General features: G+C 37.0%; 2 protein-coding genes across 4 annotated transcripts; one reads left to right on the top strand and one right to left on the bottom strand.

The window, feature by feature from the left end:
- The first annotated feature begins 72 nt into the window (after positions 1 to 72).
- iah1 (isoamyl acetate hydrolyzing esterase 1 (putative)) lies at positions 73 to 2,623 on the top strand. Its single transcript, XM_056245625.1, has 6 exons — positions 73 to 227; positions 309 to 361; positions 481 to 623; positions 709 to 870; positions 1,545 to 1,666; positions 1,752 to 2,623. Exons 1-6 carry the CDS (start codon positions 165 to 167, stop codon positions 1,923 to 1,925), a joined length of 717 nt encoding a protein of 238 aa, XP_056101600.1. The 5' UTR covers positions 73 to 164; the 3' UTR covers positions 1,926 to 2,623.
- Positions 2,624 to 3,644: 1,021 nt separating this feature from the next.
- adam17a (ADAM metallopeptidase domain 17a) lies at positions 3,645 to 22,607 on the bottom strand. Of its 3 annotated transcripts, none has more exons than XM_056245622.1 (20): positions 22,199 to 22,607; positions 21,299 to 21,431; positions 20,747 to 20,880; positions 20,574 to 20,662; positions 20,282 to 20,453; positions 18,880 to 19,010; positions 17,813 to 17,899; positions 14,915 to 15,028; positions 13,927 to 14,068; positions 13,761 to 13,852; positions 12,380 to 12,532; positions 12,105 to 12,304; positions 11,188 to 11,291; positions 10,903 to 11,037; positions 9,847 to 9,974; positions 9,675 to 9,753; positions 9,480 to 9,568; positions 8,140 to 8,196; positions 7,894 to 7,933; positions 3,645 to 4,242 (listed from the first exon to the last, which is right to left on the bottom strand). In XM_056245622.1, exons 1-20 carry the CDS (start codon positions 22,311 to 22,313, stop codon positions 3,902 to 3,904), a joined length of 2,535 nt encoding a protein of 844 aa, XP_056101597.1. In that variant the 5' UTR covers positions 22,314 to 22,607; the 3' UTR covers positions 3,645 to 3,901. The 3 variants fall into 3 exon arrangements, with proteins under 3 accessions (XP_056101597.1, XP_056101598.1, XP_056101599.1); XM_056245623.1 differs by having other exon boundaries at positions 18,880 to 19,011; positions 20,286 to 20,453; XM_056245624.1 differs by lacking the exon at positions 7,894 to 7,933.
- Between the last annotated feature and the right edge of the window lie 547 nt (positions 22,608 to 23,154).

Genomic DNA, 23,154 nt, shown 5'->3' with positions numbered 1-23,154 from the left:
TTCTACTGACACAGTTCAGTGAACGAGAAAGGATTCAGTAACGTTACGTGAAAGAAAATGATTCAAAGATTTGAACTCCGAATCATTTACGAACGAAGCACCGGCTTTGCTGCTTCTTCCTCGCAGTCTGAGGTGAATTAAAGTCGTCGGTTGTTGCAGTTACAATGTCGACTCTAAAGAAAGTTGTATGGCCCCAAATCATTCTCTTCGGTGACTCAATAACACAGGTAACAGTTAACATTTTGGGACACTGCCGTTTGAGTTTTAATACTTAGCAGCTACTGTAACATGCATTGTTTTTGTTTCAGTTTGCCTTTCAAGCGAACGGATGGGGATGTGAAATCTCTCATAAACTCGAGAGGTAACGTTACAGAGTTCATGACAGCGCACGGATGCATCATTGTATTCACACCGCCACAGCTGATGATTTTATCATTTAAAAAAATAAATAATGATTTGATCATTTCTTTGATTTATTAGAAAATGCGACGTGGTAAACAGGGGCTTGTCTGGATACAACACAAGGTGGGCTAAGATTGTGCTTCCTCGCATTGTGCCCATTTCTGATGCTCCTATTGCGGCTGTGACTGTTTTCTTTGGCGCTAATGATTGTGCTTTGGAAGGTAAGACTATGTCACGTGTGTTGTGCATCATTGCTAAACAACAGCGGCGGTGATAGGACAATAGTTTTTTGGGGTTTTTTTACAGACAAGAACCCCGCGCAGCACGTGCACCTCCAGGAGTTCTCAGAGAATTTGAAGGACATTGTCAGATATCTGGTGTCTATAGGAGTGTCCAATGACAAGATCATCTTCATCACACCACCACCACTTCAAGAAGCCGCCTGGGAGAAAGAGTGCTTGCTAAAAGGTGACACACCTCCGGACTTTAGGTCGTGTTCAATACTAGTGTACTGCGTGCTGGACACTAGTGCTGCTTTGCAGTAAATTCAGTGCTTAGTGTAAATTGAGTGTTTTGCATTGTGGGATCCAGTGTACTGTTGAACACTTAACAAATATAGACAGTGAATAATATACTTATTCTACAAAAACTTCAGCAAACATACTCTACTTTCAAAAAGTATTAATAAAGAATGTGCACCAGGTGTTTTAGCTGTACATTTAATCATATATATATATATATATATATATATTGTAATATTACAACAACTGTCAAATTTTGTACATGCAACTTTTCTAGTTTTATTGTAAATGGTGAAAAAATGAAGTTTACCATGCATCCCCCTTATTTTCACACTGACATGGAAGTTATATCAGCCACATGTTTAGCATCTGTTTCTTGAACTATGTAATTGGACACCAGTTAATACATTTTACTTGCATCTTGTTCAGTATTAAAAATGCAAAATATCCAGATCACTTAATTGAACATGCAAACCTTATGAAACTTGTATCGCTGCATATTGCATGCCATTTCGCAAACTATTTAAAAAGATATATTTGGCTGTATAGACTGTGTAGCAAGCAGTAGTATTTAATAGCCTCAGTCTCTCTCACACACACATTGATTATGATTTTCATCAGGTTCAGCTTTGAATCGGTTAAACTCTGTGGCTGGTCAGTATGCGCAGGCCTGCGTTCAGGCTGCAGGACAGTCTGGTGTGGATGTTCTGGATCTCTGGACACTCATGCAAAAAGATGGACAGGTAACGACGCACATGCTGGCACATACTGTTGTGAATGAACATGTATAAATATAACGAATATAAACAAATGCGTTTTCCCCCTCAGGATTTCTCAGTGTATCTTTCAGATGGACTGCATCTTTCTGATAAAGGAAACCAGTTTGTGGCAAAGCATTTATGGACACTTCTTGAGAGGCGAGTGGCTAACTTGCCCTTCATTCTGCCTTACTGGGGGGATGTGGACCCAAAATGCCCTGAGAGCAGCCTACTGTGTGATTAAACCTCAGGTCACATGATGCACAGCGGATGAAACACCATTCAGTTCCTGTGGTTTAAATTAGAACATTTTTGGATACACTAATCATACATGGTGGAAGGACCAGCCGCCAGCCCTATTTGCAAACAAGGAGTATTTTGAGTTACTCAAGCAAGTTAAATGACAAATGTCACAGATTATGTTTGATGTTCTGGCAAAAAATATTCAGATTTCTGTATTAAAGTTTTGGTGAGGTCAATTGATTTACTGCCGTTTAAACACACACACACAAAGCTTTTAGTAGGGACAATAACCACTTTCATTTTATACCTCCTTGCAAAATTCCAATGTATTTTTTTCAGCCTAGGTCCATAAAATAATTAGAAACACTTCAGTGTAGAGGCAGTTTATTTATGTGGGTTCATATCCCTAGAATATGTTGAATAAATGTAACAACCAAGCATCAGAAACACATTTAAGGATAGTAGATTGACATTTCTAGTGAGAGGTTTTAATTATTTCTGATTTTATATACAGGAATATAAGAAACAATACAAAATATATATGTAGTCTATTGACTTATGGCACATGAAAACGTTGTTAAAACTCAACTTTAATAGTCATAGTCTGATATTTCACAGTGGGGGCATAATAGTCTATACTATACTTCTATTGATTTTGGTCACGTCTATACATCCGTTTTAGTGGCAAAAAGATGAAATCTATGAAATATGCACATCCCTGGCTCTGTAATCAGTGTTTCACATATTCATACAGGTATATTAAAATGACACGAGATGCTGTAGAGAGCACATATTAAACTGAACAACAAGCCTTAAAATATATGAAAACATTTTTAACATCCTGTGCACTTTCTATCATAAAGCCAAGAAAACTCTTTATAAATAGCATCTCCTCTTACAGTTCCCATAAACACACAAGTAATTTATATACATATGGCATAGAACATGCATAACTTGAATTTTGTCAGCAAGTCGACCAGTGCAACATTAAAAGTGTGATGACATGTATAGAGGCGTGCTGTAGGCCTGCTGCTCGTGTTTTTAATGAGGTATAAATGAGTGAGAATACAAGAATTTGCACTACTGCGACTGTGTTACAAGGCACATATTGACTGGTTCAAACGACATGAGGGCGATTAAATAATGACAGAATTTGTTTTGGGTGAACTGTCCCTTTAAGCTCTATAGACAGCATCTGATTTGTCAATTACCACAATCAAATAATTTTGATTTGTACTTCAGATTATAAAAACAACTAAAAGTACCTAAACAGTTACAGTGGAAGTATACGAGGCAAATTATTAAAGGAATAGTTCACCCTAAAAAGAAAATTCTGTCAATATTTACTCACCTTCATGTTGTTCCAATCCTTTATATAACTTTCTTTCTTTTGTGGAACACAAAAGAAGATATTCTGAAGAATGTTTTGTACTGTTTTTGTCCATGCAATGAAAGTTAATGGGGTCCAAAAAATATTAGACTCTCAATGTTTGGACAAAAAAAAAAAAGAGTGTTTCCCCCCTCCCATGTAACGACATAAGGGTGAGCAAATGGCTGAATTTCATTTTCACTTTAACCCCTTAAACTTTCATTGTAAATTCATTCAAGTTCATAGCTGTCAATATGTATTTTTGCTTGCTTTTAAAAACTGATAGGCTTGTCGCATTTTGCAGCTGTCCAAAGCCGTATTGAATTTATTCCTTTAATTTGTATATTTACCAAACATCAGTTATTTCTCTTGGCAGTTACTGACTTGCTTGTAAGTGACACTACTTGTAACAACGACAATTGTGCATTAAAAGAATGCTAGAAAATGTCTAAAAACCAACCGAAATGTGTCAGCAGTCTACACATCACATACACTTTTAAGTGCACCAACAAAATGAAGCCTGATTGCACCGTTTATTACGGCTCTTGTCTCAATCGAGTGATCTTTGACTTGAATACGAGTGTCCTCAGCACTCGGTCTCCTTACTGTCAATGCGCGCCTGTCTCTTCAGCCGTCTCTTGTCCCCGCGGGATGGCATTGCCTGTCCGGTGAGGTCCTCGAAGGACCTGGCAGCTGTGCCGCTTTGAGGGAAGCCTTCCTCCTCGTCCAGGTGAGAGGAGTCTCCGCTGGGGTCCTCCTCGATTGTGGCCATTCGCAGCGGATCCACTTTGGGTTCGGCGGAGAGGTTGGCAGGGCCTGGGGCGGCGAGCGTCTCCTGTGCCGATGACACGGCGGGGCCCGTTGAGGGCTGAGGTCGTGCTGACAGCGGATGAGGGACCTTGACGATGCGGAAGGGCACCGGTTCCAGACTGCTCAGCATCTCTGCGCTCTAAGGATAGAAGTTTGTGACAGAATCGGTAAGGAAGACTTCCCAAAAGCTTATCATGGTATTCACTACATCACTAGGGATGGGCACGAGTACTTGGAAGTGACAGCAATGATCGATTTTAAAAGCACTACAATTGCGTATCATAAGTTTCTTTCTTCCAGTCAAAAACATCTAGACCAGTGGTTTGCAACCTTTTTGACTCAAAGGTATTGTCCAACACCGTAGTCCCTTGCAGTCAATAATTGTATCCATTAAAACTCTTCTTTGATAATTAAAATGACTTTTTAAATGTTTTACCATGCTTATGCAAATTAGTCTCCGCCTCCACTCAATCACACCAGCTTGGACTACCTGATCCACTCTGTCAACTGTAGTAAATGCTACACAATGGCAAGTGGAAATGTTGGTTTAATTCAGCCATATATAAGAGGAAGAGCGAATTATACAGGGTCATCTACAAGTCGATGTATCAGAAAGGATAAAGTGTTTTATGTGTCGCGCTCTACAATGTCGGAGACATAACGGTAATTAATATGATTAGTCTTTGGCTTGACTACGTTGTCAAACAGTTAATAATATGTTGCTAATGTTACACAAACCATGTTCCCGTTCGCCATCTCAGAGTGAGACAGCTACCTTCTAAAAATCTGCATCCTTAGAAACACTTTGAACATCATAGAAAGTCAGTGGAGAAAAGCCCCGTCCCGCACATTGACGGTTATGACGGTAGGAAACTGTGTTTTTGAGACGTTCTTTGGTGCACTGCAGTTTTAAGTAGAAAATATTTATCTATATCTATACTTCTAGAATTTGTAATTTATAGAATTTATAGACATAAACAACATTAAAAACTTGATTTCTTTAAAGATCCCCCTATATTAGCTACGATATTAGTTTTTAAAACTTTTTATTAACATAAATAATCATTAAACCGAGGTCTTGACTCTTTGTGGTCATTAAAACACCAGGATCTCTTTTGAAAAAGAGTAGGGGTTTAACCCATTGGCCACTGTCCACTGTGGTGGACGTTCTGGCTGCCGTCGCATCATCCTGGTGGATGCTGCACATTGGTGGTGGTTGAGGAGATTCCCCCTTCATATGTAAATCGCTTGAGTGCCCAGAAAAGCGCTATATAAATGTAACAAATTATTATTATTAAAATAAACTGGGTGTATAGATATATCAAATTAATTAAACAATATATTTAGTGATTCAAAAAGATAAGAAAATTCGGTATATTTTTCAATAACAATAAATGATTTAAGTTTACATCTTGAATTTTGTGTGTTTTAGCAATTTAATTATTGTTTTTAATATAACTGAATAATTGATTGCCCTGGCCCCCTGGTTAAGAACCACTGATCTAGACATCGCAATAAAAAAAGCCCAAAGGTTTTCGAGAACAAAATGGCATGAAACGAAGTGTTTTGAAGTATTTTTTAACATGACACGTCATCTACAAACCCGTGACTGAATTGACACCAAGAGACGATGGAAAAACATCTGTATTAGGGCTGTGAATCTTTGGGTAGGCAGCGAATCGATTCGATTCACGATTCATAGGTTTTCGATTCGATTCAAGAACGATTTTTGCAAATTCAGAAAGATTCGATTCGATGCGATTCACATTAAAATTCGATGCGATTAAATTAATTCGATTCGATTCTTAATTTTTTATATGCATTCATAGGATTATTTAAATGCTTCCCCCAATGGGTCTTAGTCAGGGTGTGAATTATACAGCTGGCTTCGGGGGTCAGAGAGTGGGAACAAAAAGAAAGAAAAGAAAAACAACGACATTTTGTCTATTGTTAACGTTAGTTCATGTTAGTTTTTAATGAATCTATTCTTATAAAAAATATTTCCAAAGCCTATAAATTAGCATTAGTAAAAATGTAAACTATGATTTAAAAAGGCTTTAAAAGTATAGTTCATCATGCTAACTATTTTGTAGGAATGGATACACAACCTTAAAGTGTTCCTACATTAAACATCCTTCCATTGTGAGACTAAAAATACCATGAACTTTCCCAACTAAAACCTTAACTAACGTTTCCTCATGGAATAGCTATACTCTTTGTTTTCTCTTTATCCGACTGAACATTTTCCTTGTGATTCTGAAAGAAAACGCGCCGGCTGTCTACTTGTGCTATATTAACGATTACGAATGCAACTTTAATGCGCATCTGATTGATGGATAAACCACGCGCTCTTATTTCAGTGTAATTAATGTTGTAGTTATTTCATCAGTTCAGTTTAACGACATTAAGTTACATTTCATTCATCATTCATGATTAATCGGTGTACATTTTAGACACCTATTATACGTTTTCTCTTTCCATGTAATAAATGCGCACCCTTGAATAAGTGGGGTTTTACTTTAACTGCTCAGGACGGGTATGACCCATTTCCGTAAAACTTCAGTATCTTATCTTAAAGAAAATAACGGTGACGTTTCCACGCAACGAACGCGTTGTTTCATAGCAGTGACCGCGCAATGATATGGCAGCTTTATTAATGGCTTGCTTTCTCGATAGAGAGCTGTCATCTGCTCATGTGAACACCAATGGCTGTCCTGAGGAGAGCTCAAACACGGACTGCTCAAAAATCTGCAGATGAGAGCTATATGGGACCGAGCGCGAGCGAAATCCAGTGAAAGATGGTAAGAGTGCAGCGAGTATGTGTGAGAGCTGTGAGGACGCGAAATGACGCCGCACAACGCCTCATAATTCGCGCATGTAGTCATTTAATGACTGTTTTTATGTTTTAAAGCACTGAATCGATATAGAATCGCAAATTATTCGATTCTTAGCATTTTAAATCGAATATTGACCGAAATAAACGATTCACAATTCGAAATACATGTTTCAAGATCGATGCATATGCATCGTCAGGATTTGTAATCGATGCATCGAGAAAACGAATGAATCGTTACACCCCTAATCTGTATGGTGCTTGTGTACGTAAACCAACTACTGATTAACCAAAACTTGAATTTAAATTTTTACTTTTTTTAGCCATTTGTTTCCATTGTTTAAAAATAAAATAATGTATAATCTATTATTTTGTATTCATTTTTTGTTTTTATAATAGCATTTTTACTGCAAAAATTCACCACAAAAGTAGGCAGAAAATAAAATAAAAATGACATGTTCTTCAGTTTTTTGTAAAATCTAGGACAAATCTATTACAATTAGCACAAAGAATTAAAAAATAAATCGGAAGCACAGTTAAATTACTCTGATTTACTGTATATGTCAACTAAGTGAGTAGACAAACTGATGCCCATCCCTATGCATAACATGAACAGCATGCTACACTTGAGTTGGATGCAGCAAAATATGCGATCCATTCACATCTCTTGAACCAAATCAAATGAAGAGAAGGGCATCTGTAGAGTATGCAGTATCAAGAGAGTTTCAAAGTCGTGCATTTAAAACGCTCAAGGACTGAACTGCATCCAAAAAACACGTTTGAACCAGAAACCGCCAGCACATCCTCACTGACACATACAGACATACAGGACAAGCTGAACTGAACTCAGTCGGCCCATCTGACACGTCACAACCAGCGCGCTCCGACTCGTCACACCCGGGAGGGAGGGGGGGGGGGGAGGGGGGGTTGGGGTATGACGCACAGTCACACACTCACCTGAGTTAAGAGCTCTACTACACACCTCCACTACCATCTGCTGCTGTTCCACAAGGGTCAGAGCAAACAAGCCACAAGTCATACACTACTAGCCCTGATTAAAGACACCATGCTAACTGAATGTTATTATGTTACTTTGGGGTCGTGAATGACTTTAATGCATATTAGTGTGTTAGTATTCTGATCTCCGCTGCATGAGTAAGGAGTCCATCTTTGGAGTTGTAGTTTTGTGACAGAAGGACTTACACTAGGGTACATCATGGTTTTGGAGTTTTCCTCATATTGTTGATCCAGTTTCTTGTCCTATTAGCAAGCAAAGAGAGATGATCACTGTAATGTATTGTTTAGCCAAAAATGACAATTCTGTCATCATTTAATCACCATAATGCCTTTACTTCTGTGTAACATGGTGACAGCAATACAAATGATGCTATGGCAAAATACCATCAAATTTCAGACTGTTCCTCACAGTGTTCTTATTGAACTATTACAAATCATTATTGTTGATTGAAACAAGCTGAAAAAAATATATATAAATGTTAGATGAAAAACTTAACCGCTTGCAAAATGGCCTTTCAATAAAACATGGCTGCCTATACAGTAGAAAAGATTAGAAAAATAAATCGGTGCTACCTGACTAGAGAAAAAAGGCTGTTTTTCTGTATTCCCTTTTGCCAAATACGTTGGAAAACATCAACACCCATAATACACTGTACATGTTGCCACCCAAGCCCACTGCCAGCTGTCTGTATGGATACGGTTGACCAGAGTCAAATACTGCCTTGCTTTAGTAGGTAATACTTTTTAGTAAACTTGTAGTCGACTTGTATTGTTCCCGGGTGCAAGAATTCAAAGAGTAAACGTTTAACTGCAGTTACTTTCGGTTTCCAGTGAAGACTCCAGAGTGTTGTAGGCAGTGGCTAAAGGCGGCAAATAATCGTAAATACGGAGAGAACACAGCGACGGAAAATCTCAAAAAAAAAAAATTGTGTTTGTAGTCAACATTTCATACCGTATGACCACAAACAGTGTTTTAGGCCAAACGGAGAGAAAAAAAAGAAAAGAAAAGGCCATACTGTCCGTTCCGCCTGAAGCAAAACGCCGTCGCGTAAAGGTAAGAAAGCTGTTACCATAGTGTTACATTTTTACCATAATGCTGTTTAAAGAGTAGAACAAAGTATGATACTTTTTTTTTTTGATAAACCTACTCTTGCAATAACGGTTTTGTTAATAAAACTCTGTCTAATTGTCTAATTAGTAAAACATCAATTTAAATGAAAACGCTAATTCAAAATATTAATAATAAATGCTAAAAGTATCGTTTGGCTTTAGGAGACTTGGAATATAGTGTACAAGCCATATGGGCCACTTTTATGATAAGAGGTTTTTTTTTGTCCTTTTTGGAGCTTGACAGTCCAAATTCACATTCACTTATTGCATGGATTGTATATTCTACCACATAAATTCACAGAAGAAAATGACAAAGGATTAGAACTACACGACAGTGAGTAAATGATAACAGAATTTCAGAAAATTCACACAAAATCAATTCAGAAAAACATTGAAATTTGTGAAATAAGTCTCACCACACAGTGCACCAGTATGCTTAGGGGGATCCAGAACAGGAGAGAGAAGACCACCACTGATCCCACTATGTTGTCAGCCAAGAACTTCCCTGCACATTGACAGAAAAGAGTCACCATTGGCATTTACAAAATATACAGAAAAAGTCAATTTCACGGCATGATTCCTAGCTAAATGCACTCTGCTATATCTCTTACCAAATGTGTTGATGTCCAGTTTGTCAATGAAGTCCCATAAACGTTCAATGACATCTTGGACCTGCTTCATGCATTTGCCCTGAAATGAACACCACCACAGCATTTATAGAAAACACTATTTATCAGTCTGATAAATGATCATTGTCAAAAGATAGACAAGCAATGCACTCACGTCCCCGTCACAGAAGCCAACAGTACAGGGTTTGCCCTTGCGCAGGTAAAGAAATATCCCTCCACCAAAAAAGGGAGTGCACAGCCCGTCTCTGCTCCTACAGCACACTTTACACGATTCCTCGGTCTCTGAAAAACATCACAGCAAATGGACAGACTCAGCATTTTTGCATTCATAATGGAGGCTAAAACTGTGAACACGATTATTAGAATGCACAAGTTTCAGTGTACATGGACCATTCCAATTAACAGGCCAATATCTGTCGATGTGATAATGACAAATGCCAATATATGTGCAGGTTCTGTTTATATTTATTTGGAGTACATGTGTGAAATAGCCTAAATATTCCTGTAATTTCAGCCTTTTTATACATCTTACATGCTATCATATAGGGAAGACTGGGGATACAAGTCACATGGTCTGTATTTACACTATCTTCTAACTTTCTATTCATAAAAGAAACCTGACAAAATGCATCACGGTTTTTATAAAAATGTTTCCAACTTTGATAATAATAAGAAATGTTTCTAAAGCATAAAATCAGCATATTAGAATGATTTCTGAAGGATCATGTGGCACTGAAGACTGGAGTAATGATGCTGAAAACGTAGCTTTGCCATCACAGGAATAAATTAAATTGTAAAATATATTAAATTAGAAAACACTTATTATAAATTGAAATAATATTTCACAATATCAATGTGTCAAAATATCAAATAAATCAAAATCTTCTTTCAAAACCATGAAAAAAATCTTACTGAGATTAATACAATTAATGAGTAATTCATAAAAAAAAAAAAAAAAAAATATGACCCGCATCCTTTTTCCTGGGCAATAATGGAGTACATTTTCAAAAGCTTTATTGTAGCCAAGATATTAAGGTCTGTGTCTATATAGAAATTGAAAAATATCAACTGAAGTAAAACAAATTGTGATATATAGAAACAACGTTATATTGTCCATCGCTGGTCACTAGGTATCAACACTGGTCATTCAAATAGATATCTCTGTAGGGCACTAGTGTAAACACAGAGGAGGATTTGTCTAGACATTTACCATTGCAGGCGCAGGACTCAAGGTTATGCAAGGCCTCACAGAAAGGCTTGCACTCGCCCTTCTGACATCGACCCTTGTCCACACACTCTGTATTATCAACCAGGTTACCAGGCGTGGGGCACTCACTGCTGTTGCCTGGGATACACAAGGGTTAAAAAGTTAACCAACCAAATATAAGAGGTGTGCTCAGTAGCGGTCTGGATAAACTACACTGACAGAGTGGAGTTTTATGTTATTAGTTATTATATTATTACGTGTCATTAAAGTTAGTGTGAGCAGGCTGACCTGTGCACCTGGACGTGTTTTTGCAGGTGGCAGTGATGGTCTCCTGACAGATCTTATCTGCACTTTCAAACCTACAGTTCTTGCAGCAGGGGCTGTTCCTGTCACTGAGGGTCACAGAAAACAACATCAGGCACAAATACTCATAGCAACAATGATATATGTGTGTGTGAGTATTATTCCTACAGAAATCATAATGATATGCTGATTTGGTGCTCAAAAACATTTCTTACTATTATCAGTGCTAAAAACAGTTGTGGAGCTTAATATTTTTGTGAAAACGCAAGATTTCAGGATTCTGTGATTAATAGAAAGTTAAAAAGAACAGCGTTTATTTGACATTATAAATGTCTTTTCTGTCACGTCTGATCAATTAAATGAATCCTTGGTGAATAAAAGTAATAATTTCTTAAAAAACAACTTTTGAATGGTAGTGTATACACACACATATATATATATATATACATTTTGCTATAAATATGTACCAATGTCTATAAATCTATAGTGTCTTTATTTGATAACGTCATTTATTGCACAAAAAAACAACCCATAAAAGACATTAAGTACAGTTTCTTTTTATTATTATTAAATGAATTTAATATTCATTATTTTATGTATTTTTATATTTTATAAATGTATTTATTAAAGAAAAATTATTTTTATTTTTATAAATTATTAATATTCTATTTAATTTATGTATCAATATCTCAGAGCTTGTTGGTCTGGTTCAGGGCTTAGATTGAGGTATTTTTAAAAAAAATCCCTATGAAGGCAATAATTGTGGAAAATACTTCAGGAATGAAGAAATAGTGATATAGTGAAATAGTGGGCGGTCACTATTGTGATTAGATCTGGGCAAAGTTGATGCTAATAATCTCAAAATGTCTGATATAGTGGTCTATCCTGTTTAGCTTGTTTACCTGCATTGTGCCTGCTTCCTGAATTTGCACTTAGCTGTGCAGCATTCGTCGTCGTAGAGATGAAGCAGTCCAGGGTCGCAGTCTTCGTCCTCCTCCACACGGGAGTTCCCACACAGCTTACTGCTCCTCTCCTTAAAGCACTGGTGGGCCTTAACCTTTAACGCCTTAATCACTGAGTTCCTGCTACAAATGGAGAAGCGCTGAGGGAAACAATAGGCGAGTGAGAAAATGTAACTACATGTTAAAAGAAATAATCAGCACAGGATGGATAATACCTTGTTGTTGAAGTGATCTCCGCTGACCGCAATAGGGTACATGACATATTTGCCACCCTGGTCGTCGCTGGGCGCACAATTAGGTACAGTGTCTGGATCGTGTTCAGCTCCAAAGTTGTGTCCGAGCTCATGAGTGGTTACAAGATCTGCTTCCTGGATAGACGATACATCACTGTGCTTTAGGGGTGGAACGGTACATGTATTCGTACCGAACCGAAACGGTACGGGCGTCACGGTTCGGTGCACGAATTTACACGGAGAATACACGGTATAAAAATAAATAAAACTCGCGTGAAAATTAATTAATGTAATGCGGAACTACTGTTAGATACGCGGGTTCTTTAGGGACACATAATCTGTAGGCTACCATCGGCTTAGCTCTGAACGCGCGTTCACTTCAAACGTTGGCTTTATACGCGCGTCCTATTCGCTTTGGACTAGCGTCGAACTTAACGCTCTATTCGCGTTTGGTGTGACCGCATAATGAACAGGCTGCGATGTCAAGATTGCAATGCTGGAGTGTGTGTGTGTGAGAGAGAGAGGCGCGGCCTCGATCGAACAGTGGAAACATAAAAAACATACTCCGTCATTTTGTTCATACAGATCATTAAACCTGCAAAGTGTTTACTTATATTTGTGTACACTCGCAATAAAACACAACATTGTGCTTTTGTCACACTGTAAACTCTTGTCAAACTGTAACCTACAACTGTCACCCAACCAAAATCACACACACACACACACACACACACACACTGTTTTAAAAGCAAAACATATTTATCCAACTCCATTTCAAAACACTCTGTGGGCCACATCTTTTAGACATTCATCATATCACATTGGTTTTCATTTCTTGTCCTCGGAGCACTAATCTTACACATTCTACATTGATTAAAAAAGAAAATCGAATGCGTTTTTAATGGTAGTATTATTTTATACAGAAATCAATTATTTATAATTCAGATGAGAATAATGTTACATTGTTAATTAATAATGTTAATTAAAATTAAGGAAAACAAATATATTTATCTGAAATATAGCAAATTAATTTTAAATTAATTCAGGTACAATTACCAAACATATCGCAAGGTCTTTTTGTCTTTTTATTAATTTAATTAATAAACGAATTATATAAAACTATTGTCAGTGCACTACAAATAAACTGGTTCTATGCCTTTATTAATAAAACTTATTTAAAAAATACAATGCCTTCTGCATTTTTGTTTTGCTTTTCCCTCCATTGTACCGAAATCGTACCGAACCGTGATGTCTGAACCGAGGTATGAACCGAACCGTGACTTCTGTGTACCGTTCCACCCCTACTGTGCTTCATCTACTAGTATGCAAAATCCAAATGGAATTTAAAGCAATGTATGCAAACCTTAGTCAGAATAGTTTTCCCATAATTCATGGTGCTTGTCAAGCCAGTGTTCAGGTAACTGGGTTTCTTGACGGACTGTGATGGATAGTAGGCTGTAAGACAAAATGAATGTGCAAAGTCAAGCGCTGTTGAGCGGAATTCCATTCACAGTTGTAGAGATCCTTACGTTTAGGGCAGAGCCCTCCCAATCCCTGTTTGGAAGGGGCCACGTATGCCAGACCCAGAGTGCCATCATCAAAGTCCTGATAGGTGAAGAGATGGGCAAGGCAAACTGCAGAGGCGTTGTCTGCGATGTCATAACTGAATTGCTGAAGAGAACCCAGAGAAAGATGAGAAAGTGAGAGTCAACAAATCTGTGTTCCAGGGCTCCTCTTTAAAAATAAATAAATAAATAAAGCCACATGCTCTCGGCTTTAGAAGCCAAATTACTCTTTTAAATGACAAATGACAGAATTACTTGATAAAGATGGTCATTCAGAAGCTTCTTTACATTTTAATATACATTTGGCGCATAAATATCCAATATAGTGATCCTGATATAATTATGCCATGTCTCTTTTTTTGTAATAAATACTTTGTACAATTTTTTTTTTTTGAAAATGGTTCTAACATGTCATTTAAATAATGTTGCCCTTTGATCAATAATATTTCTATACAATATATTTTTTTAGAAAACCATTAATTAATTAAATAAATAATAATTAATTTAAATAACGTTTTGAATAAATAGACTGATTTATGGTTCACAAACAGTAGCGGATCTCGGTTCATTTCGAATCAAACAATAGAAAAATGACTCACAGTTCAGTAAGAGAGTCTATTGTGAATGAATTCACAGACAAAGTTAGTATGATTCAAATCGAACATTAAGAGTCACTGTTCAGTGAATCGGACCTCACACTGACTTCATTTATTTGTGCAGGAAACACTGGCACACACCCTAACCAGATGATATCTGACGAATCCTACACTGTCTTCATTTGAAATGTCTTTTTGTTGCATTTGCGATAATTTTTTTCACTGTCTGCCAGCCAATAACATCGGACCCGAATACAAATCACATAAACTTCACTGACCCCAACACTGGATTGCTGTTGTGGATTGATCATAACATTTTGACCGGTGTATATTTCCAAGGATTTCATGGCACTTACTTCCAGAAGTTTCTTCACATCCCACACACTGCCAGTTCTTTCAAGTGGGCTTCCATCCATATTGTAGTGAATCTCTCCTGGGGCAACTTTTGTCGGCCACTTATTTATGATTATCTGTTGGCATATTGACATCTTAGATGGCAAGATAACACTAACTCATCAAACTTTGCACATTGAGATAAAGTAATAACAAGCTTATAAAAAGGCAAAGCATTGAGCACATGAACTCCACTGTAATGCATGAAATGGATTTCGTCACAATGGGAGAAAATATCCAGATACCAAAAGCCACTTCTGAGAAAGACCAAGATTAACCCTCAGGTGCTCTTCGGTCATTTCTGACCGAAAAATTTTCTGTTTTAAATTTTAAAAAATCACAGCTTCATCGGAATGTTACAAAACTTGGTGACTTTTATGGCATTGGGTATGTGAACACACAAAAAAATTGAGGTCATGATCCAAGCAGGCTAAGTGGTTGTAAAAAAAATAGTCACACTTGTGCTCTTCGGTCAAAAATGACCGACCATAGGAAATGAATGGGAAATTGACAAAAACACAAAAACTGAGAGAATTTTTGTGTGTACAATCTACAAATCGGCCACGATGCAGAAAAAAAGTGCTCAGCATTGAAGGGGTGACACTCTAAAACATCAGGAGTGCAAAACATTAATTAATTAATCTGAAATACAGCAATAATTGAAGAAATATTTTTATAAATTAGGAAAAAAAAAATTGTATTGCTTTCAATGGCAAAAATGGACCATAAATATTGCATAAATATTAATAAGTAACATCAAATTGTCTCAAAATTAAAAAGAAAAAATATTATTGAACAAAAATAAATTGCATTGGTTTCACTGGAATGGAGAAAGTTTCATTTTTAGGTGTCCGGTCACTTCTGACCGGGAAGATAACAAGTGTGACTCCGAAACGAAGAGCACCTGAGGGTTAAGTCACACCTGGAGTGTGCTACAAGCCATGTGACAAAATCTGGAAATGTTGGTGGTCTGGTCTAATGAAACTAACATTAAGCTCTTTGTATTAGAGTTGCGTCAGCTGCCATGATCACTTTGAATGAGTCACCAGTTCTACCAATGAGAAAACCAGGGATGCATTGGGACAACCCCATAAACCTGTATGATTTTCTTTCTTCTGCGGAACACTAAAGAAGGCGTTTTGAATAATGTTTCGCTTGTTCTTTTCCATGCAGCCTGGAGCTTTCAAGCTTTAGAAAGGATGTAAAGCAGCAAAAAGGTATCATAAAAGTGGTTTATACGACTAGTCGTGTTATATTACAAATCGTCTGAAGCCTTTATTTAAGAAACAGACTAAAGTGAAGTTGTTATTTACTGATAAATTTGTGAAACAAATTGTGCTCAAGAAAGGGATCAGTTTGATTTGTTATTGAATCATTCAGAACATATTAATGAACCACTTGAGTGATTCATTCAAGATTTTCAAAGAATAACAACTTGAAAACTTATTATTAACTGGAACATACACTCACCTAAAGGATTATTAGGAACACCTGTTCAATTTCTCATTAATGCAATTATCTAATCAAGCAATCACATGGCAGTTGCTTCAATGCATTTTGGGGTGTGGTCCCGGTCAAGACAATCTCCTGAACTCCAAACTGAATGTCAGAATGGGAAAGAAAGGTGATTTAAGCAATTTTGAGCGTGGCATGGTTGTTGGTGCCAGACGGGCCGGTCTGAGTATTTCACAATCTGCTCAGTTACTGGGATTTTCACGCACAACCATTTCTAGGGTTTACAAAGAATGGTGTGAAAAGGGAAAAACATCCAGTATGCGGCAGTCCTGTGGGCGAAAATGCCTTGTTGATGCTAGAGGTCAGAGGAGAATGGGCCGACTGATTCAAGCTGATAGAAAAGCAACTTTGACTGAAATAACCACTCGTTACAACCGAGGTATGCATTTGTGAAGCCACAACATGCACAACCTTGAGGCGGATGGGCTACAACAGCAAAGACCCCACCGGGTACCACTCATCTCCACTACAAATAGGAAAAAGAGGCTACAATTTGCAAGAGCTCACCAAAATTGGACAGTTGAAGACTGGAAAAATATTGCCTGGTCTGATGAGTCTCGATTTCTGTTGAGACATTCAGATGTTAGAGTCAGAATTTGGCGTAAACAGAATGAGAACATGGATCCATCATGCCTTGTTACCACTGTGCAGGCTGGTGGTGGTGGTGTAACGGTGTGGGGGATGTTTTCTTGGCACACTTTAGGCCCCTTAGTGCCAATTGGGCATCGTTTAAATGCCACGGCCTAAATGAGCATTGTTTCTGACCATGTCCATCCCTTTATGGCCACCATGTACCCATCCTCTGATGGCTACTTCCAGCAGGATAATGCACCATGTCACAAAGCTCGAATCATTTCAAATTGGTTTCTTGAACATGACAATGAGTTCACTGTAATAAAATGGCCCCCACAGTCACTAGATCTCAACCCAATAGAGCATCTTTGGGATGTGGTGGAACTGGAGCTTCGTGCCCTGGATGTACATTCCACAAATCTCCATCAACTGCAAGATGCTATCCTATCCAATATGGGCCAACATTTCTAAAGAACGCTTTCAGCACCTTGTTGAATCAATGCCACGTAGAGTTAAGGCAGTTCTGAAGGCGAAAGGGGGTCAAACACAGTATTAGTATGGTGTTCCTAATAATCCTTTAGGTGAGTGTAAATTACATATAACTTATATGATTGGAACATATTTTTAAAGTGCCTTTGCACCCTTTTTCATGCTTTTCAAATGTCAACTGTTCAATTACCCCTTTAACAAATATGAAGAGAAACTAGTCAAACTCATCTACTGAAGTGATGTAGAAGAGAAAAGATGAAAACTAAGAAAGTTATTAAGGTCACCTGTTGAATCTGCACACCGTAACCTATAAATTCATGATCCCAGGATGTGTTCCTATAGATATCATCCACTCTGTCTATCAGCTCAATCTGAAAAACACAAAATGCTCAAATTCAATGTACTTTTATCAATAAATCTGATATCATGGTGTTAATATGAATCATATCCCCAGTGCCTCAAACTGCTCTGTTGTACAAGAACAATGACATTAGGGCTGGGTTAAACGATTATTAATTAAACGATTAGTCTGTCGATTATTTTATCGATTAGTCGGCTAATCTAACGACTAATTGAACGATTCTTTTTTGTAACATGGAAATTGCAGGAGTGCACATTCAATGCACAACAATTTTGATCTGGTTCTTACAGAGTATCTACACTGTAAAATGTTTGGTAGGCTACTCAAATGAGCCCTATCACACTTGGATGTGGTGCTCATTTTAATGTTTTCAGTGCTCATAAAAAACATCCGGACTGATTTTTCGGTTTTGTTGACGGGGGTGGGGTTTACATGCGCTTCATAAGGCACACACGCACATTTGCACACACACGCGCAAGGTCTCTCGCTCTCTCCCTCGCTGCGCACGCTACACGGTTTGGAGCTCGCGAGCTCTAGATTCCGGGAGATTTTAGCTAATTTGCGGTCATCAGGGAGCCGCTATCACTATGCGGGAGACTTGGGATGTCAACTCCATTTGACAAAGAGCGCAAATAACGACACCTTTACGTTTGGGACTAAATTTGAAGTATTCCCATACCTTCGATGATTTAGTGTGAGCTGGGTTTTTTTAGGACTTTTTCTTTTGTTGGGACTTTTGCATGGCTTTGTTGTGAATTCTGTGAAGAGGTTGCTGTTTCGTCCTCGATTCTGCAATGTTTCGGTCTCCCACGTGTGTGTGGCGAGCTGTGCCGCCGGGAACGGTGCAAAAAAATAAATACATAAGTAAATAAAGAAGCGTCGACAAAAAAATATCACGTCGACGAATTTTTGACGTCGAAGCGTCGACGCGCCGCTACAGGCCTAAATGACATGCCACCTTTCCAGTTCTATTTCGTGTGCTTTGCTCACCAAGTAGTTGAGGGTGGTGCTCTCCTCTCCACGGCCCATGTGCTTAAAGAAGCGATGATCTGCCACTAACAGCAGCGGGCAGGTGTTCTTCTTGTGGTCGTGTGCAGATCTTCTCTCTCTGTTGTGAGGCTCTGCATTCAAAACATAGAAACCATCTAAACATGGTGCACTATGAGTTTTGTTATTTCTAATTAGTTATGTAAATCCCAAAGCATCAATATCCATAAATGGATCTAACCAATTTAAAGCTACACAATGGGGACTTCCATGAATATTATAATGGAGGACAAAAAATAAAGAAGTTATTCAACAGATTTATTATGCTTTGTCTCCAGAATATTTTAAATTCTCATGGCAAGAGGTCAATGCTGGGTGACTACATGCTTGAATGGGCGGCCTTTGTCAGACTAATGTATAACTCCTACACACTCATGCAGTATCAATCCCGCTGAGCCGACGATGAGCATGTGAATAAACTGAATATCTATTGTCCATTTAGGCATCTCTCATAACAAAATGTGTTTGTCTCAAAATGGCCAAAAACAAAACAATTTGACCGTTAAGACTACATGAAACAACATATGATATTTACACTGCTGTTCAGAAGTTAGCAATTGATTATTATTTTTTAATTTTTCAGTTTTTTAAAGTCTCTTGCGCTAACCAAGGCTGCATTCATTTGATTAAAAATTCAGTAATATTGTGAAATATTATTACAATTTAAAATAGTTTCTATTTTTTAATAGATTTTAATATGTAATTTATTCCTGTGATGTCTAAGCTGAATTTTCAGCATCCTTACTCCAGTCTTCAGTCACATGATCTTTCAGAAATTATTCTAATATGCTGATTTGGTGCTCAAGAAACATTCTTATTATTACCAACGTTGAAAACAGCTGTGCTGCTTCATATTTTTGTGGAAACTGATTTTGTGAAAAAATGCAAGATTTTTGATTAAAAGCAAACAAAAAAATAACAGCATTTATTTGAAGTAAAACTCACTTTTGATAAAAATTAATGCATCCTTACTGAGTACCGGTAAAAGTATTAATTTATAAAAATAAAAATAAAACATTTGAATGGTAGTGTAATTCTGTTAAATAACATATTTTCAGAATTTTTAAAAAAAAAAACGGAATATTTAGAAGATAATGTGAGCGGGGCTTGATTTTATTGATGAGGATTTGTTTGCACTTCTCAAAAAGTGGTCCATGAAACTTTTCTCACAGTATTTTTAGCCTACCTCTGTCTTGTGTTTTACTGTGTTTAGTTACTGTGTGTGTGTGTGTATGTTTGTGTCTTGTTGATGTCATGTCTACTTTATCTCCCTGTGCAGCAACCTCATAAATAAAACATATTATTATTATCATCAATATTATTATATATATATGTAAATACACACCCTCCTCCTGTTCCGTTTGTCCTGCTGCCTCTTCTGGCAGGAGATCCTGGGCATTAGCCTTCACATATCCACACACTTTGGGTGAGGACAGTCGACTAATATTCTTAATGTCCTCTGAGCGGTACACCAGCATTCGGCCATCAGGGGGCGACTCTGTAAACCGCCACAAGGGCTAACGAAGACAAGACAAGAGAGACTGAAACGTACTGTAAAAAAAAAATAAGTACTTTGTAAACTACTTTTAAATGCTTTAAAGTATGAAGAATTTTAGGAGCATGTGTAAACAAATCACCTCTACATTATATTCAGCCTCTTCAGTAAGAATGTGGGCTGAAAACTCGTCCCCGTCTATGTGTGCTTGCACTCGGGAGTGCTCCTCTCCTGTTGGGATAGCAAACAATCATGGATGAAAAACGAGGTTATTAGCCTCGGCCGAGAACTGAATTTTCTTATCGCATGTCTTACCCACTACGTGTCCTTTAAAGTAATTCTGTAACTGAATATCATATTGGTCCTCTTTTCCATTCTCATCTACGAAAACAGCCTTGAAGTTGTCCGTGAAAAGTTCTGTGTTTGTTGTCAAGTACAGATTGAAGTGCCTTTGAAAAAAGATGTAATAAACATGTTTTTAGTGCAGTGAAAATCTCAAATAAGAATCAGCCTCAAAATCATTAATTGAGGTCAGAGGTGGCCAGAGAAAATAACACAAACACTCTCACACATAAAAAAATAAAAATAAAAATAATATAGATAATTATATATATATATATATATATATATAAAGATATTATTATAATATGTCAGGGGTGGTCATAAGAGATTAACAAAAGCAATTAAAAAAATAGATATAGAATAAAAATAAATAACACAAATACACTATATATATATTATATATATATATATATATATACATAGAAATCAGGGATGTTTAGAGAATAAATGAATAAACAAACAGATTATCACATGATCTGCCATGTAATAGCAAGAGAGAGTCATGTGTGGATCTGTTAGCTTTACCTCCGGAGAGCTGTGAAGCTGACCAGCCGCTCCACATGTGACCGGGCATCAACATCCCTCTTCCTGAGCGAGTGAAGCTGGAGTCCTGATGCAGGCACCACATCATAGTCTGACAGTAAGGAGCTGAGCGCATCTGGATAAAGTAATGCACATACGTAGGGATGGGCAACGATTAATTGCATCCAAAATAAAAGTTTGTGTTTACATAATATATGTGTGTGTGTATAATTATTTTGTATATATAAATACACACATATATTTAAGAAGAATGAGTTATAAATATATAAAATATTTATATATAATATCAATTATGTATATATATATATATACAATATATATATATATACAGTAGTATATACATGCAAATATTTCTTAAATATATACATGCAAATCTATTTATATATACAAAATAATTATACACACTACTCACACATATATTATGTGTAAACAAACTTTTATTTTGGATGCGATTAATCACGATTAATCGTTGCCCATTCCAGCAGAACACAACTATTTGCCATCACACACACACCTTTTAAATCACAAAACAACACATTAAAGATTAAATATTCCATGGTCAGTACTACAGACTTTAAGTTTATTTATATGATCATACAGTGACCCCAAACATAGACTCTACTGCAAGAGAAGCATATCAAAATGCCTTTCCATTCAGTCTGCAAATACAGCACCTTCCCTGTTTGAGGAAATGATCTAACATAAGCAGTCATGACTGAGTCAAAACAGGAAAAGGAAGGAAGACTGAACTTACAAAGCAAGATAACCCATACATATATATATATATAACCCCATTTAAGAAACCAGTATATTTAGTAGTTTGAAATCGTATTTCCTTGTTGAGCCAATTTAAATAATGTTAGCTTTCTCAGAGTAACTTACCAAACTCTTGTACCTCTTCCTGATTTCTCAAGTCTTCTTCAAAAGAGGCTGGCTTCACAGCAGAATAGACAAGAAGTGGAGCTAACAGCACTAAATAAAATATTAAAGACTCCATACTGGCGATGCAGCATCACTTCGGTCAAAGCACCATGTTTGGGTGGTAACGTAAGTTCTATGCTGTCAACATCCGACTTACTGTCCGCTATTTACCTATATTCACGAGCACCTTCTGTTCGGCTTAGGTTATTAGACGCGACTATGAAAGAAGGCATCAGATAGTATAATATTTGACAGGATAGGATCCGGGTGAATGCTGAATGTCCATAAAAATGAGATAATACACGTCGAACAGCCACAGCTTTCAGCTGGTCTCAGTCCTTCCTGCACATTTGCGCTGGATTCTGCTGCGATATCAATCTGAGGAAGAATTCCACCGACTCTACTTCCGGGAGACGATTGAATTCACAGGAAAAGGGAACTTTTATTTTGAATTTATTTTTAAATTCGATTTACTACCGGGATCGTGCTTCTTCTTTTTTTTTTTGGAACATGATTTATGACATTTAAATAATTAAATAAGTAATAAAGCAAGGCACACCAATAAAACTGAGAAAAGTAAAAAAAACTAAAAACAAAAACAAAGAGGGGCCTTTTCATTCATCGTTTTACCCAGAACATTACGTTAATTAAATATACTGCTTTTTGTCATCCAACAACATTCCATTTCTTTACAATTTTAAAACATATATTCAACTAAACTAAAAGTGCAAAGCAGTTGCCTAATTATATGAAATTATTAAATGAAAATCTGAATGAAATTATTTTACTTAGCCATATTTGGCAAACATTGTTTTATTTTTCAGAACATCCTGAATTTACATATTTTTTAATCTATGTTTTTAATGGTATATTTTTTCAACAGTGGCCTACTAAACAGTTTTATTGACATTATAACA

This window comes from Rhinichthys klamathensis, unplaced genomic scaffold (assembly GCF_029890125.1).
Source record: "Rhinichthys klamathensis goyatoka isolate OS25496 unplaced genomic scaffold, OSU_Roscu_1.1 h1tg000032l_1, whole genome shotgun sequence".
Taxonomy (NCBI): Eukaryota; Metazoa; Chordata; class Actinopteri; order Cypriniformes; family Leuciscidae; genus Rhinichthys; species Rhinichthys klamathensis.
Note: the sequence above shows the minus strand (reverse complement) of the source record. Positions and strands in the feature narration are given on the sequence as shown.